Genomic DNA, 15,825 nt, shown 5'->3' with positions numbered 1-15,825 from the left:
TTAGCCTTACACACCGCCTTAATATCTTAAAGAAACTAAGACATAAATGTCATGATATGTAAAAATAGTAAGAAAACGGGAGATTTTACTTGAACACATTTGTGGATTTATAGTAATTTAAAATTCCTTTAAAATTTTGTCAAAAATTTAGAATTACAAGAAGCCAGAAGAATAAAACTAGAATTTAAAAAAAAGAAGTGCATTTCGCAATAATGAGACGTAATAAAACCCACCATAAAGGTTTGATTCTGCGATATCCAGACATCACCAGGTTACCTTCACTTCCCACTGGACACTTTAAAAGACTAACCAATGGTGCCATCTACAGTTGTAAAACCAAAAGTGACACTGCCATTTTTTTTTTTTTTTTTTTACTTTATAAAGAAATAGGAACGCCACACCTTACGGTTAGGAGCTGTCATAAATACCACAACAAGCTCCACATACAACAAACACCACAATTTGAGGAAGATGAAGCTGAGATTTCAACAAGGATAAAACTGGTATAAGAATCATTCACACTAAAAGCTTTGCAAACAGCAAAATCTGTCAAAAATTGAATGCAAAGATTCATTTCAGCACCATGGACAGCAACATAAACTCAACCAAGAGTTGATCTCAGATTAAAATGAAAAAAATTAAAATTAAAATTTAAAAAAATAAAATAAAACAAAGAAAAGATGTGCAGCATGATCCCTGGCATTCCTTTATGCACGGCAACCAAGTCTTTGCAAGAAAACCAGATTTCAGGCGCATAATACATAACTAAAAAAAAGAAGCACGAGCAGTTTAAATCCAACATCAAGAATAAATAACTTACCTGAAACAGATTTTCTCAGAGGAAAAGTCATCTTTTTTCCCAGATAAACCCAGAAAGAGATTTATTTTGTACTTGCACTAGTTGTAAAAATGCTGCTGAAGGGAAGAAGAAGAGACTCGATTCTCCAAAGTTCAAAGCATTGTCAGACAACTGTCAGAGGCGCAGTGGAGGAGAAAGCATCGAGGCGTGGCCATCAACTGGAAGGATCATTACAGGACATTAGCGACATGCCATTATAAGTTCTAAAACGCTCATTAAAGATTCATTTGGTCGCCGTTGTGGATCCAGCAAACACAGCTCTGTGTGTTGTTGGGCTCAGATGGAGAGGTTAGTGGTGGTGAAAGGAGAGGGCAGATTGGAGAAAAGTGAACTAAAATGTGAGCTGCGACTGTCTACTTCCTTCTTGGGGCACTGAAGACTTTGCTCTCATGTTACAAAAATGATGTAAAATGATCCGCTAATGCGCTGTCTAAACTGGTTACTCAGGCATTTCCACTTTGGCTGAACATATCGACGAGACAATGGTGAATCTTTACATTAGGCTGAATGCTTTTTGCAAAGACGATTCTCTGTTCTTTGGCAGTTTTATCCTATTAAGTGATAACACCCATAAAAAGGCGACCTCCACAAAATGTTCTTGCAAGAAAATGTTCAGAAAAACCTACCTTCAAATATGCACCATGGTGTTTAGTGTTTTGAGGAGTTTGACCCCATGGTAAACCCAGATTGGGTGATTCAGCAGCAGTAATCTGTGGTGTGTGTGCTGAGAATTATGTATGGTTTTGAACACTAGATGGCGCAATTGAACCAACAATCAACTTTTCTTGGTTGCTGATTGGGACTTGGAAGAAGGCCTGACAGGGTTCAAAAGTCCAGATGATGATGGGAGTTCACATTAAAACAGGAAAATGACCCTAAATGTACCCAGAGCTACTATAAAAATGCAGATTAAAGCAAAAAAATCTAATAAAACTCCAGACCTTCATCCAAATCAGAATATATCACAACTTGAAAGTTGATATAAAAACTAAAGGAAAGAAAATGTTCACAGATGCCACCCATCCAACAGAGTTTCAGATGTGCTATAAACAGGTGAAAGGTCTCTAGATGTAGATTAGAAACTAACTTTAATTCACAGAATAAACTAACCTGCAGGTTGCAAACAAAGAAAATTCTGTAAGAGTGTGAAATCCCATCTTTGTGTCAATATAAATATTTCAAAATGTGTCAAAGAAGATATTGATTAGTACAGAAGATATAAAAAATTCAATCGTGTACAGTTCTAGACATTTTGATTATTACTGTTTGATTCTATTTTAAGCTGTTCTCTAAAAGTAGATGTCCTCAGTTTGGATAATATGTACCACAGAAAGGACATTCAAAGTATCAAAGAAACAAAGCTATTAAAATCTAGTCATGCATACATGTAGTTGTTTTTCTTTCTCAGGTTTTATGGTAATCTTCACACCAAGAACAACAATATAAAAAAATGTCCTTTTGCATGTGACAACATTTTTTTCTAGGGCAAATACAGGAATATATTTTAAGCTATTATGACAGATGATGATGTCTGTTTTTTTTTTTTTTATTTACAAAAATAACCTCAGTCAGTACCCTGTCAAGTTTAATTTGATGTTTTAAACACTTTTTTTACAGTTTGGACAGAGAAGACCGGAGAGCTGAGAGAGAGCTGGAGAGTGACGTGTTAACGGTTCTGTCTATATGCAGCAAAGCTCATGTGAAATGTGTTAAATGTTAGTCTGGCAACTTTCTGCAAAGGGCATGTTCATCAGTGCAGCCTAGTCTAATGGTCAACTGTACATTATTGTAAGTAAAACCTTTTAAATAAAATTATTTTAATATTTTATTTTATTTTTTTACCCTATAGATTTGTTAAGACAAAGATTCATGTGAAAATTAGAGCCTGGTCCAAACTTCATAGTTGTAAAAGTACATATTTAAATTGTAGCATATTTGTATTAAATTATTTACGTTTTCTCTACAGTGAAACGCCTGTAATGTAGAAATGCTTGTGCTCCCATATAGCAAACCCTGCGTTTAAAATCAGATTCTGTCCCCTGCAAACACACCGAGATGACTTGATTCACTAATCCCAGGTTCTGCATCAGTCATCCCGATGACTGATAAATTCAGACAATCACTCAAGCAGACAGTTTGGCCTTCCAAAAGAATGACTGCTTTATCACTGACAGCTCAGAAGACTGATAGAGTCAGGATGTACTCTTCAAAAGTGATGTGAGTTAAGCATTTAAGATGATGCAAAAAAAAAAAAAGGTCTACATAGGAAGAAACTACTCTTGCAATATTCAGAAAGCAAGAAGACTGGAATTCACAAATCTAACCAGGTGCCTGCTGATTATCTAAAATCTGGAAGGGGTGTTTGTGTTGACTAGTTTTAGAAGAAAACAAAGCTCTTCTGCAGAGTTTTAAAAGGTCAAAATTAAGCCTGGGCAATATTAGCCTTATTTCAAGTCTTGGCAATTTCAGCAACAAAAGCGTTTAGAAAATTCAAAGACACTATGCAGCAAAATCACTCTTTTTAAAATGAGTTTATGTCTTAACAACAGAAGAAAATTGTACTTTGGTTATGCGGTGGGTCAATGATCCAAAGCTCTGCAGCATATACAGCCTGCAAAAGGCAGAAGGACTCGAGCAAACATAGAAAATTCCTACACGTGGCATGTGTGTTGCTTGTGCAGCAATGTGCCACGGATACATTAATTACTGTACTGCCCCAGAATGCCTGTCTGCTGCCGCCTCATGGGGCCACATTCACTGTACTGTACACACACGGAGCCATACACACTGCGGGAGAGTAAAAAAAAAAATCATTAGGAGCAGCTCAGAGCATCCATGTTTGATTGAACCCAACATGCAACCACGCTAAGTTCAGAGAACTCATTTAATTTAGCCTAAACAACAGAAAATGAGCTTAAGGGAAATAAACTTCATATTTCCAACATTTTAGTAGGAAGTTAAATGAGACACATTGTTTATTGTTTTGTCTACTTATTTCATAAATGTAGAAAGTATTCTAGAGAAACCCCATGGTTTTATTTTCACTTGTAGCTTCAGCTTTTTGCTGCTGTCTCAACAGCGCTTTTACAAAATACAATCATTTTTACCTGAAAGCACACCCAGGGGAGGAGGACCCTTAATTCTTTAAAAATGCCCGTCATCACCTGTACCACATTTCTATTATTAGCCACTAGAGAGCAGAACATCAGCAAAGAAGAACAGGAAGACTGGATGCTGCTGAGGTGAATCAACCTTTGTGTATTAAATATATCAAAACAGTTACACATATTTCCTCTTTTTAACAACTCAAAATTGTCAATATAGCAACCCGACGTTAATTAAATTTTCAGTTTACAGAGAACTCAATAACCTTGCTGTTTTTTAATAGAGAAAGATGCTTTCAAGATTTTTCCTATTGACTATCACAGAGGTTTATGCGAAATTAAATCATATCTGTGAATAACTCCTAAACCCAGTAACAGGATGCACATTGTGGTAATACACGGTGGTGGATAAACGACAGTATAATCCTGAAAAATGCAGAATAGCTTAAAAGGTAGCTGCTTCGGTCGGTCATTCAGCCCCCTGACAACAATGTGCTTCTGCTCTCCTCCTTGTGTGCCATGAATTTGGCACATCCACGACAACAGCAGCTTACAGCGTGCTCGGCCACCAGCTCTGTGGTGATACCACACGTTACCATGGATACAGCACATACGTAAGAGGGTGTGTGAGAAAGATGGGGTGGAGAGTCCGTGTTGCACACTGGGAATGGGGGGTTGGGTTTTTACAGAAAGAGAAAGCCATCAGTCGCTCGGGGTTTTAGGAGCTTCAGCACAGAGAAAGTGTCCTGTTCATTTTAAAACAGTGCTGCTGTATTCATAGCATAGATAAATGAGTTAGACGATTGAAACGGAAGGATATGAGGCCCCATCATTTATTCTGGTTCATATAATGTAAACCTTTGTGGGCAAAGAAGCTCAATCACCAGCACAGGGAACAATCCCTGAGGATTCATGACAAAAATCAACAGAGAAACTCATCAGTATAGAGGATTGTGATATTTCAATATAAAGTGTAAAAAAGTTTTTAATGCTCCTCTAAACTTATTATTGGAAAAGCTCAACTTTGCCTTAAATTGTAACTCGAATGCTTTATAAAAATATTTCAAGAAAAATTATTTGTATCTTTTGCATCAGTTTCCAATACACACTTGTTTTTGATTATTCAGTGCAGTTACCTCTGGGGTCATGAACTCTTGATACTGCTGTAACATTAAGGAGCCTTTATCTTTCTATAGTTTCAGGTACAGGGATGTGGTCATGACACATCCCCATTTCTTAACGAGTCTCTGCATCAGTGTTTTATTTCTCATCTCAATTAATATAAAACACTGAGCCTTAATGTTTACACACCTAACAAGTTAACCTATGCAACTACTACTAAAGTTATATATCACTGACTAAATCATGTTTCTTAATCTCATGCAATGCTATGTGGACATTTTCTCTGCATTATGAAGATTCACCTCCACATCGCAAATTCCTAGAAGCTCCAACAGCAGAACTGTCTGACCTATATTTTGATGAATTCAGGTTTTGACCATTTGGGGGCAGCGATGGAGTGTGTATATGGGCTTTACTCTCCAGCCCCTAAAGGTCAGGTAATCATAAATATGGGGGGAGGGGGATTAAATATGTTGATGTTACAGCAAAAATAATTTACTCTGCTAACATAGAGGCACTCTATAATTTACTCCCATTATGAATTACACACACGCATCACAGACTCTGCTAATGTAGAAGAACTCTACATTTTACTCTCTTCATTAAATAAACACATCATCACAGAATCTACATTTAATTTGTTTCAAGATTAGAAACATCATGACAGCATCTTTCCATAAAGTCTAAAAGCCTTTGACTATTGAAGCATGAAGAAGTTCAGTTATATTCTCAAACTCACTTTGATTTTTAAATAAAACACAATATGATTTATTGTCAGGAAAGGTGTTTTAACTAAGGCAAAAATAACATAAAGGAAAACTATTTTTAACATGGTGTATAAATAGTCTCATTTCTGATCTTTGCTCCAGTTTAAATTACAGTATTAAACCACCAGTTCTAGCTTTTATCTCTTTAAAATGCCAGAAGTAAATGGGAACACAGGGATCGCCCGGCATTTATCCTGTAACCTTTTGTACAGCAGCTGCCTTCAAAGTGTTTTATCTGCTTGTTAATGCCATATTTTCTTTCACACATTGGGAGACTGTAAGGCTTTTTTCACTCTGAGAAAATAATTCATCTCCGTTTCATATGTCTATAAAAGCTAAATTTGGCAGTGAGACACAGAACTCACACAAATGGAGGACATTCACGTCTGCCAGCCATTTTTGGTCTGTTTGGTGTGAAAATGACACAAAAAGCCATTGTGGTTCACTGCTGAACGCTGAACGGTTTGGAATCTGGGAACTTACAGCAAATGTGAGACACAATGTGTAAGTAAGGCCATGATCACCTCTGAAACTGAAAATGTAATGAATCTTAATTCCTCAAACTGTTGTTAAAAAAAACAGCATAAATATTCATGCAGTTATCTAATTACATATCACAAAAAAATAACTACAGACTTCGTACTGTAGAATATGAAAGGATTTTTTGACCATTTTAGTCAGCGAGCTTGCTCTTTGTTTTCCAAAGTTCTTCTAAGACTCTAGTGACGTTACACATTTTGATAGGCTGCGATAGGAGCTAACGCTGATCCTTTGAGCTCCATAGTTTACCCCCCGATTTTTACAACTAGCTGATAGTCAACCAGCCTACTTGATAGACAAAGTCAAAGAAGTGATTGAATGTCAGCTTCATGGCATTAAATCAGTTCTTCAGCTTAAATAGAGTTTAACAGATCATTATGTGCCAATAGCCCCGCCCCTCAACTTTGGAGTTGTGCTGCAGGAAGAGGAATCATAAATAATCAATAAAGCTTTAGTAAGTTATACTGTGGCTTTGCATTTTAATAATCTAATGACATAATTTAATAAAATAATTGTTCATTACATAAATTAACCTGATTTATTTTGTGGTGAATTTAATTACTGACATAATGATGTATTTATTTATCTGACTTTGTACATTTTTAAATTACAATTAAACACTGAAAACACACTGGTGCATATATTTATACAACTTTGACTGCACAAGTTGTGGCTCGTTAATTCCACCGCGAGAGAAGTTGATAATTTATCAGGGAAGCATACTGCGAGCATCAACAGACTGTGATCTCTGGTCTTGGAGATTGTTGTGTGTGTGTATTTCCCTGCGTTTGTGTGTGTAAGTTCTTAGGCTGTAATGGCACAGAAATCCCAATCAGAGGCACCAAACGGTGTGTGAAATGGCCAGAGTTCAGACAGCAGCCTGCTTGGAATGAATAATGCTACAGCATTCATTACCCCAAGCAGTACGCACAAAAGTGTGAAACTACAGGCTCCAGAGGCTCCCTATGTCTTAGAATTAAAACCAAATGCAAATTTCCCCTTAGGCCTTCAAGTTACTAATAAAAAGCTCCTGATCTCAGATTTTAAATGACCTTGGACAGGGATCATAAAACTTACCAACAGAATCAGACATATTGTTATGCACTTTATAATAAAACTATCCAAAAGAAAGTTGTTCATGTTCTGTTATCAAAAACTGAAGGATAATGCCTTGAAATTACATTTGTTGTAAATTGGTGCTGTGAGGTACAAATAAACTAAATTAAATTCAACTTGGGCCTTATATAAAACATTTATTATGTTTAACTTCAACTAAACTGCTCATTCTCTTTTTCTAGTTTTTAGAAGGGTGTCCTTCAGTGACCTAAAGGAACTGTAGATAGCACAAACTACACAAATGGAACTGATACAAAGTTTATACAGGACAAAAAGGTCGTTTCCAAAGGACACTATATGGAAAAACTCAAGAGTTCAGGTGTCTGGAGCAGCCTTTTCAAGCTTTAAAAGCAAAAACTAAACAGTACTGTATATATTTTCTTCTAGCATTAATAATGCAGAGGTAGCAAAGGACACCTTGTGCACACCTTGGAGACTCTAAAATTTGACAGCCAATGAATGAGTAGAATTGACTTTGCCATTTACCAGGTCTGTGTCCTCATGGTAACCTCCTCACTAGCCTCAGCGTATCTGTGAACATTATGCAGGGAGGTCAAATGTGCAGCGAGGCAAACTGGATGTGAACATTAATGAAGCTAATTTTAGTCTGGTCACACACTCCGGCTTTCTCTTGCATTGGAGTGTCCTCGGTGAAGAAGTTGGTTGTTTTATTTCCCGGCAGAAAAGCTCCCGATGCCCCAGCACAGATAAGGAAGATTATGTGTGGTGTGTAAGCCGTGAATGGTGGCATCTCTCATTGTAAAGGTGCCACACACAACATTAAAACGATTATACATATTTACAGAACCATCAGAATGTGTGTGAATGTAATTGCATGGTTTCCGCTTGGCATAGATTATTTCTGCAAAATCATCATGCGGAACAAATCAACTAGGCAGGAAATGAAACTGCAGCAGACATGAGTCAACTAATGGGAGTGGGTGGGTAAATAGGTCATGTTCCCTTACCAAACGGAGTGTATCCCAGTTTTATTGTGCAGACCATGTGCCTGGTGAAGACGGCGCACAGAGAAATCAATGGAAGCATAATGATAGTGAATTGTAATGGATCCCAGTTAGAAACATAAAAAACAAAAACAGCTGATTCGGAACCTTACATCTGTGTGAAAATGAAGGAAAAAGTCCAGACGTGGACCTCCGTGGTCTTGGCAGGCTTGTTGTTTTTAAATAATAATAACTTGTATTTAACCAGATAAAAAGCTCGTTGAGATCTACAATCTCTCTCTCAAGAGGGACCTAGCAATACAATCTCACAGAAGAACAGAGTCAGTGAACTCAATGTTCTGCTTTCCTCTGTAAAAGTGGGCCGGATCAGGACAGATCCGGGGAAATTACACTGAAAATGACGGCATCGCCACTCAATTTTGGCTACTCTCTGCAGTGTAGAACAAAAATGTATTGGATTTCCACTTCATGGAAGACATGTGAAAGATCAAATTTAAGATTTTTTCCACTGAAAGTAATATTTATATGCTAACAGCCATAGGAGTATTGCCACCTGGCTAGTATTGCTGCCAAAATAGTCCCGAACCACCAAAACCCTACAAGACGCCTGAAGGGAGTAGAGTATCTGACACCAATAGGTCCTAGAGGTGAGGGGTTTGTAACTTTTAGATGTTTCTGTGCTTCAACACACCCGAGTCAAATAATCAGATCATTAGCAGAACTGGAGAAATTGACTGCACACTGAGGAGACAATTCAGGTATGTTGCAATAAACTAGTTCTTGCTTACCCCTCCTTTAGATCCTCTAAGTTACAAAATGGACCAGACTCATTTTTAGATTGACATCTGGAGAAAGAAGCCAAACCAACAACTTTACGCTCATTTTTGTACTCCTCAAACTATTCCTGGGGAAAGGCTGGACAGAATGGCTGAAGATCGTATCAAGCAAAAATCATTTCTTATCAGTTGATATCATCAATAATTATTGATTTTTTTGTTTGTTTGTTTGTTTTAAATATTTCCAAACTGGTGACTTGACTTTTCCTGTTTTATCCACGGTTTTCAGTCCAGCTCTTGTTAATTTTTAAGCAGTTATGAGGCAGATTGGCAAAACCTTAAACTTCTGCTGTGCAAGTTAGTCAAAAGGCTGTTGCTAGGAAACCACAAGTTACTGAAGTAACAAAAGAGTGTGTGAGTTACTCGATGTCATCAACGTTGCTTAGCTGGTTGTGAGAAGTTGAGCAGCTAAAGCCTTTCCTCTGTCTACATCCCCCAGAATGCTGTGCGGTTCAGTGAAATGACTGAATATTCTGTCAGACGTATTACCTGTTGATATTGATCATGTGTCCATATCGATATTCATTGTTATTGATTTATTGCCCAGCCCTATCCGGGAGCACATCTGCTTTGAGTTGGGTATTGTCCTGCTGAAAGAGCCCACAACCAAGCAGAATATCACAGATTTCTTTTCTTTTTTCTACATTCTCGTCTCAGACAGATTCATGGAAAACAGAGAATTTTCCTACTGTGGTAAAAAGTTCTGACTTCAATGAGCTGCCTTAACCTGGGACCCAATGAAATTTGTTTCATTTTGTCTAAATCCTCTTGCTTCCATTTTCAATTTTCAGAACTGATCATTTACAAAATACCCTTTTTGCGAGCGACATGACAAGTTCAAGTGGGCATTTTGGTCTACTGGTAAGTTAACTGTATTAATGTCGTTCCTCTTACTTCTGTCATTTATTGCTCTTCCTGTCATCAGGGACACAGCTGCTGGGGAATGTGCCATGAGCAGTCCTGGCTGCAAGCCTGGCTGGAGCTGGCTTACACAGCTGCAAAAGAAACACTGGCACCTGCACGCCTGTGTGTGCTGTTTCTCTGGAAAACAGGCTGGGGAAACATATGCCCCTTCTCCCAGCGGCAGGTCCCACAGCTGCAAGGGGAAGGCAGCAGGCAGCGGTGTCCACTGCGTCCGAAGGGCACACAAACTGGGGAAAAACTCTGCGCGTCAACCAACAAAAGCTCTCTGGAGAGGTCTCTGGCCGGCGCCGAGACCTCCCCTCATTTTGCTCCGGTCAGCAGGACTCCTCCAGCAATGTGTGGCTGGCTGCGAGTCAGCAAGGCCAGAGCAATTCCAGCAGCACCTCACTTAAAATAAACTAAGTGCAAATGTGATAACTCGTTATGTGAAAAGCCCATTAACCTTGTGCTCAGTGAATTAGAGTTAAAAGCGGGATGATTATTTAATTGCTGTTTGTTTCTAGTAATAAAAGCGCAGCAGGGCGAAGTTTTTAGAGTTGCAGTAGAGATTTAAAAAGTACTGAATTGTGAGATGTATACAGGGCCACAATCACATTGACATGGATCCCCATTTAGTTAATGAAGAACAAGAAATCTGTATGGGAAATAGTTACATTTTCATTTCATGGTAGTTTCTGACTGATATATTTCTGCAGATTGCAATAGGACCACAGGAAAGAGGCAGAGGATTTTTTCACAGATTATCTTTTCCATATTATACTGTCATAGGTTTAACAAACATTTAAAGAACATGTGCATGTTACAGTTTTCACTTATCTGCTATTATAACATAAAATATGAATAAAACACACTGGGATTGTTGTTTTAACATCACAGAATGTCTGAACAGTTAGAATACTTTGGCAAGAAATTGGACTTCTCACTTAAGTAGCACTAAATGTTGTAGACTGTATTCTGTTTTTATCCTTTAGTGTATTTGGAGTGTATAAAATCAATTATTTTCAGTTGTATAGCTTTGTTAATTTTATGTATTCTTAAAACTGTGGTGTTTTTTTCCAACCATCTTTATGTTTAAGTCTGGCTCCTGACATGCTTTTGAATGCGAGAATTCTGACTGTTCATAAAAGCAGCGCTGCCGTCGTATTTAATATTTATGTCTAGAACAGTTAACAGGAAATGAACTCTTTGCAGTATTGATGTATTGCTGAATCCTTAAATTTATATAAAACAGAATAGATCTGGTCCAAATACAAACATAACATGAAGCCGTCTTTAAGCTGCTCAAGGTCATTTATGAGTCAAACTCTTCTGCTGGTTATATCTTGTAATACACATATACTTACATAGACGCTGCATGATGACTACTCTGGCTTAAAGCTTGAAGTTAGGGGCAATAATGAGCGAAAATAAAGCAAAATATGTTTCTCAAGGCACAATTTAGCCTAGAGTTTTCAATCACTGTGCAGATTTCTACAACCACTTGATCCATAGAGTGCATGCATTGATGCTGATCTACTGGAACATTGCCGTCCAGGTGGGCACTAAAATAAGAGCTGTGGATACCAGTTACCCTTTTTCATAGTCAGCTCCTCTTTCTCTAAGGCTATTCTATTCAGCCGATCCGTTGGGCATGCAGGAAGTCAGAGGTTATGCCCAAAATGACTGAATGATTGTACTTGGCCATCTTAACCGATCAGTACAAACACTCATAGGCTGTATCGCATTACCAAATCTGTGGTTCCCAAGCAGCCCAGCTGCTGCGGTGTTGCATGTCTAGAGCTTAGCCAGCTTGCAAAAGTAACTGTCACAAACATACACTCATACTCATCAACAAGTCAAAACAGGTTTGTCTTAGTACTGCTGGCTCAAATTTGAACCAGACTGGGAGAAAATGTCTGGAGCCAAATCTCTGTGCACGACCCATGGTTTGCATGATGAGTGTGTGTTTGCATTTTAGGAGAAACTATGAGAAGATTATGACATATTAAGCAATGTTTTGGCAGTCAGAAGCCCAGATTAGATGTGGGAGGTTGCGTGACACTGGCCTGTTGTGATGACTGCTTATGTGTGATGATCAGAACTGTTAGAGCTCTGGCTCACTGATTGTTCCCCATTACATCATTCTGAACACAGATCTAAGGGCTGTAGCTTTCTGCCCATACACACAGCAACAGGGCTGAGCATTTGCTCTAAGAAAGCAGCCAAGCTAGTCAGAAACAGACACTTAGCGATCTTCCTTCTCAGTTTAGCATTCTTACTAACTGTAAGCCTTTTGAACTAATGATTTGACCTTTTGTTTGGACATGTAGCTGTGAGTGAGAGGAAACAAGAGTGGAAAAATGTGCAACAGCCGTCAGTGAATCCAGTCAGAGACTGATGTGCATTCTCTAATTATATCTCAAAGCAATAGATTAGCAGGCAAGACCAAATACCTGCCATAGAGTACAGCTGCACAGGAAGACAGAATTTCAAAAAATGTAGATCAGACATGTCAGGAAATAGTTATTCCAGTGGGAAAGAACATATTATCTCTCCTAAATTAATTTATTACATCTGTCCTGTTGCACTGGTGTGATTTCTTTAGTTGGGTATTTGATTAAGCATAAACCTAATCCAGGTTTGAAACGCTAGCCTTGTGATACTTTTTCTGAAACTGATTTTAAAGAAACAATTTCAGGCAAGTGCTTCACTTTTATCCCTGATAGGTTCCATGTATGTTTGCTGGGAAATTAGATTTAAGGTTACAATAACAGACGTGTCCTATAACAACTCATAGGATATGGTTCACAACATATTAATGCCACGCATCCAACTCAGGGTGGGTTTGAGCTTTTAAAATGAAGAGGAAAAGGACACAGGAGGACTACCTAAGAGCTTGTTGAAAGTAAAGGCCATGTCATCTAGAGAAACTTGGTTATTTAACAGCTTATAGGACAAAAATACAAGTTGTGTGCAGCTCAGTAAACAGAGAAGATTGCTGGAGAGAGCAGTTCAATTCTAGAATAAAAATAAATACATCTATATATCTATTGTTTCATATGTTTAGTGCAAATATATTCCTTAGGCAGAGAATCATGAGAAATTTACCAGATTGCATAAAAGTGATGTAAGCCCATCACTTCAGATACAATTTCATTGTAAACAGAAATATAATCCATCATAAGAAATAACTTCTAGATACCTTTTAGATAGAGCTGCTTCTGCAAAGTTGAGTATGAGACAGAGATGGACCTAAACTGCTCAAATACTCAAATCATCCCCAGCCATATGTCGAAAAAATATAAATAATGTGTCTCTTGTGCAACTTCCAGAAAAGATTTTTTAGAAGATTTCTCCATAGTGTGTGAAAAAGTCTGATGTCTTTTCAACACTGAACTATAAATATTCTGAAGAGTAACTCTTTTTGTCAGATTTGGCAGCATCATTGTAAGGAACACTCTCTTTATGTTGCGAGTATAATATCTTTTAGTCCCAGGTCTGGCCTTTTTTTTATATATAACTTTCTTTGTATTCAGAACTGGTTGCAGGTGACATGATGGAGAAAATTGGGTGTCTGCATGAATCCCAGCCAGCATTAGCCCTGCTGGCAGGCTGGCACTTTACATGAAGCACGCTAAGATGAAACATGCAAGGGTTTTACATAACCCTGCAAGTATCGAAGATGTTCTTCCAAATGTCTGTGTGAATTGTTCTCTCAGTCTTTTCTAAGGTTACATTTGCTGCATACGTCTGTGAAGAGGGATAAAAAAAATATAGATCCAACTGTTACAGGGCAGGTTTTAGAGTTATCTTAAGAATACAAACACTGATCTTTTTTTAAAAAATGAAATTAAATCGACACTTTATAGCTTCACTTTTATTTAAGTATAATAGCCTGCTTGAGCTGTGGTCGAATGTTGCATCATATTTTGTGCAAGGGGACAGTGACAGAAACATTTACATTTGTAAGAATGGCTAGGATTTGGGAATGAACTTTTCCTGCAGACTGTAAAACCAGTGGGATTACATGCCTATTGAGCAGCTATTTCAAACAACAGCAATGCATTTGTTCTCAGCTTGTAAATTTAAACATGACAGGCACATGGTCCCTAACAGTTGGTGTGCAATATTATGTGTACTCGATTCAATGAGATACAAACTGCAAATAGTTCATCACGGCAACATCACTGCTTTTGTAATCATGGCAGCCATGTTGAATTGTGAGCTCAGAGTTAATGAAGAAGTTTGAGTTCTGACTTTAAGAAACATTGGATCTCTCCAGCACAGAGATCCTAAATTCTGATTGGACTGGCCGAACTGTGATTGCATTATTATTGCTAAACAATGCATATTGTTGCAGACGTATACACTGCCATCATCCAGGTAACATGTCTCCAATGACAAAGCATTGCTTCTCAAACCACAAGCTGCAAAACTTACAAAAGCAAGATTCAATGGTGATTGAAAGAAAGCCTGGATGCTGAACTAACAAAAACATTTCCTGCATTTTCTGCAATTAAAAATAAAAGGTAATGTTGAACTACCAAGCAGGAATGGACCAGTGTATTAAATTACATTATACATTACATTATTACCAATATACATTTGGTTTAGATATACTCTGGACATTTGACTATTTGACTATTACTAGACTCCAAATTCTAAATTAACACATAATTGTCAAAGAAATATAACATTTTAGAGTAATTAAAAGTATATGAATCTCTTAGTATATTCTGCACAACTCCAAATTGTTTTGTTACATAATAATGTAAAATTTGGGGTTTTTTGTTGTTGTTGTTGATAAAAGGGATGAGCAAATTGATTAATGTGAATAGCCTTGGTTCTGACAGGAGGTAATACAGAGACACAGACATCATTCTGGGAGCCAGAAAGTTGTGTCTGTGTTTTATGGTTTTATGGTGGCTCCACCTGCAGCAGTGGAGCCTGGAAACATCTTTGCCTGGTTTGTTCTCCAAATTCAACAAGCCGAAATAAACCAAAGATGAAAAGCTAAAAGCTATGACACAGCACGAGCTTATGATGAATATAACATGAAGTAGTGGTGAGTAACCAAAGCAGTCCACATTTTTACAGTGATCTGTTTGTGAATATTAAAGGACTTCATTGCAACAGTTGCCATTAGCCAAAAAAAAAATGTTTTTTGTTCCCAATTCTGATCTACGTTATTCAAGATTATCCATCTGACCATATATTTTTTCTACTTAATTTTGACAAACATAAAAAAAAGAAATTTTTAATGAAATGTAGTTAGAAACAAGTTTTTTGGTGTTTTCTTGTAAAATTAATGTGCTTTTTTTTCATTTATTACATTTGGAGAGATGCCTGGCTTATTTCCCATCACAAACAAACTTCTTGATTGAGTTCAAATAATTTTATACCTCAAAACCTAAATTTATGTGAACCAGTATTTTGTGAAGTGCATCTGATTAAGATCAAGAGCAAAGAGCAATAATAGGAAGTAATGTCTGCAAAAAAACAGTTTCTTCCACGAAGTAAAGTCTTCTAGGAATTATCACAGAAATGTAAAAAAAAAAAAAAAAAAAAAAAAAATCACACGTGTTTTTGGGAACCTTTTGTCTTTTTGAAAAT

At 37.4% G+C, this 15,825-nt stretch overlaps 1 protein-coding gene across 5 annotated transcripts in view; it reads right to left on the bottom strand.

The window, feature by feature from the left end:
- The window catches only part of fgf13a (fibroblast growth factor 13a), a 106,954-nt gene that overhangs the window by 33,851 nt on the left and 57,278 nt on the right, over positions 1-15,825 (bottom strand). The window contains exon 1 of one of the 5 annotated variants that reach the window (XM_015029629.1): positions 821-938. The exons of the other annotated variants lie outside the window; for them this stretch is intronic. Within the exon in view, the coding sequence (XP_014885115.1) occupies positions 821-851 (31 nt within the window). The 5' untranslated portion in view covers positions 852-938. Of the gene's footprint in view, positions 1-820; positions 939-15,825 lie in introns of those variants that run through there. 5 annotated transcript variants of the gene reach the window in all.

The sequence above is a fragment of the Poecilia latipinna genome, unplaced genomic scaffold (assembly GCF_001443285.1).
Source record: "Poecilia latipinna isolate Pla-1442-1.1 unplaced genomic scaffold, P_latipinna-1.0 Scaffold159, whole genome shotgun sequence".
Lineage (NCBI taxonomy): Eukaryota > Metazoa > Chordata > Actinopteri > Cyprinodontiformes > Poeciliidae > Poecilia > Poecilia latipinna.
The sequence above is the reverse complement of the archived record's forward strand: the minus strand, read 5'-3'. Positions and strand labels throughout refer to the sequence as shown.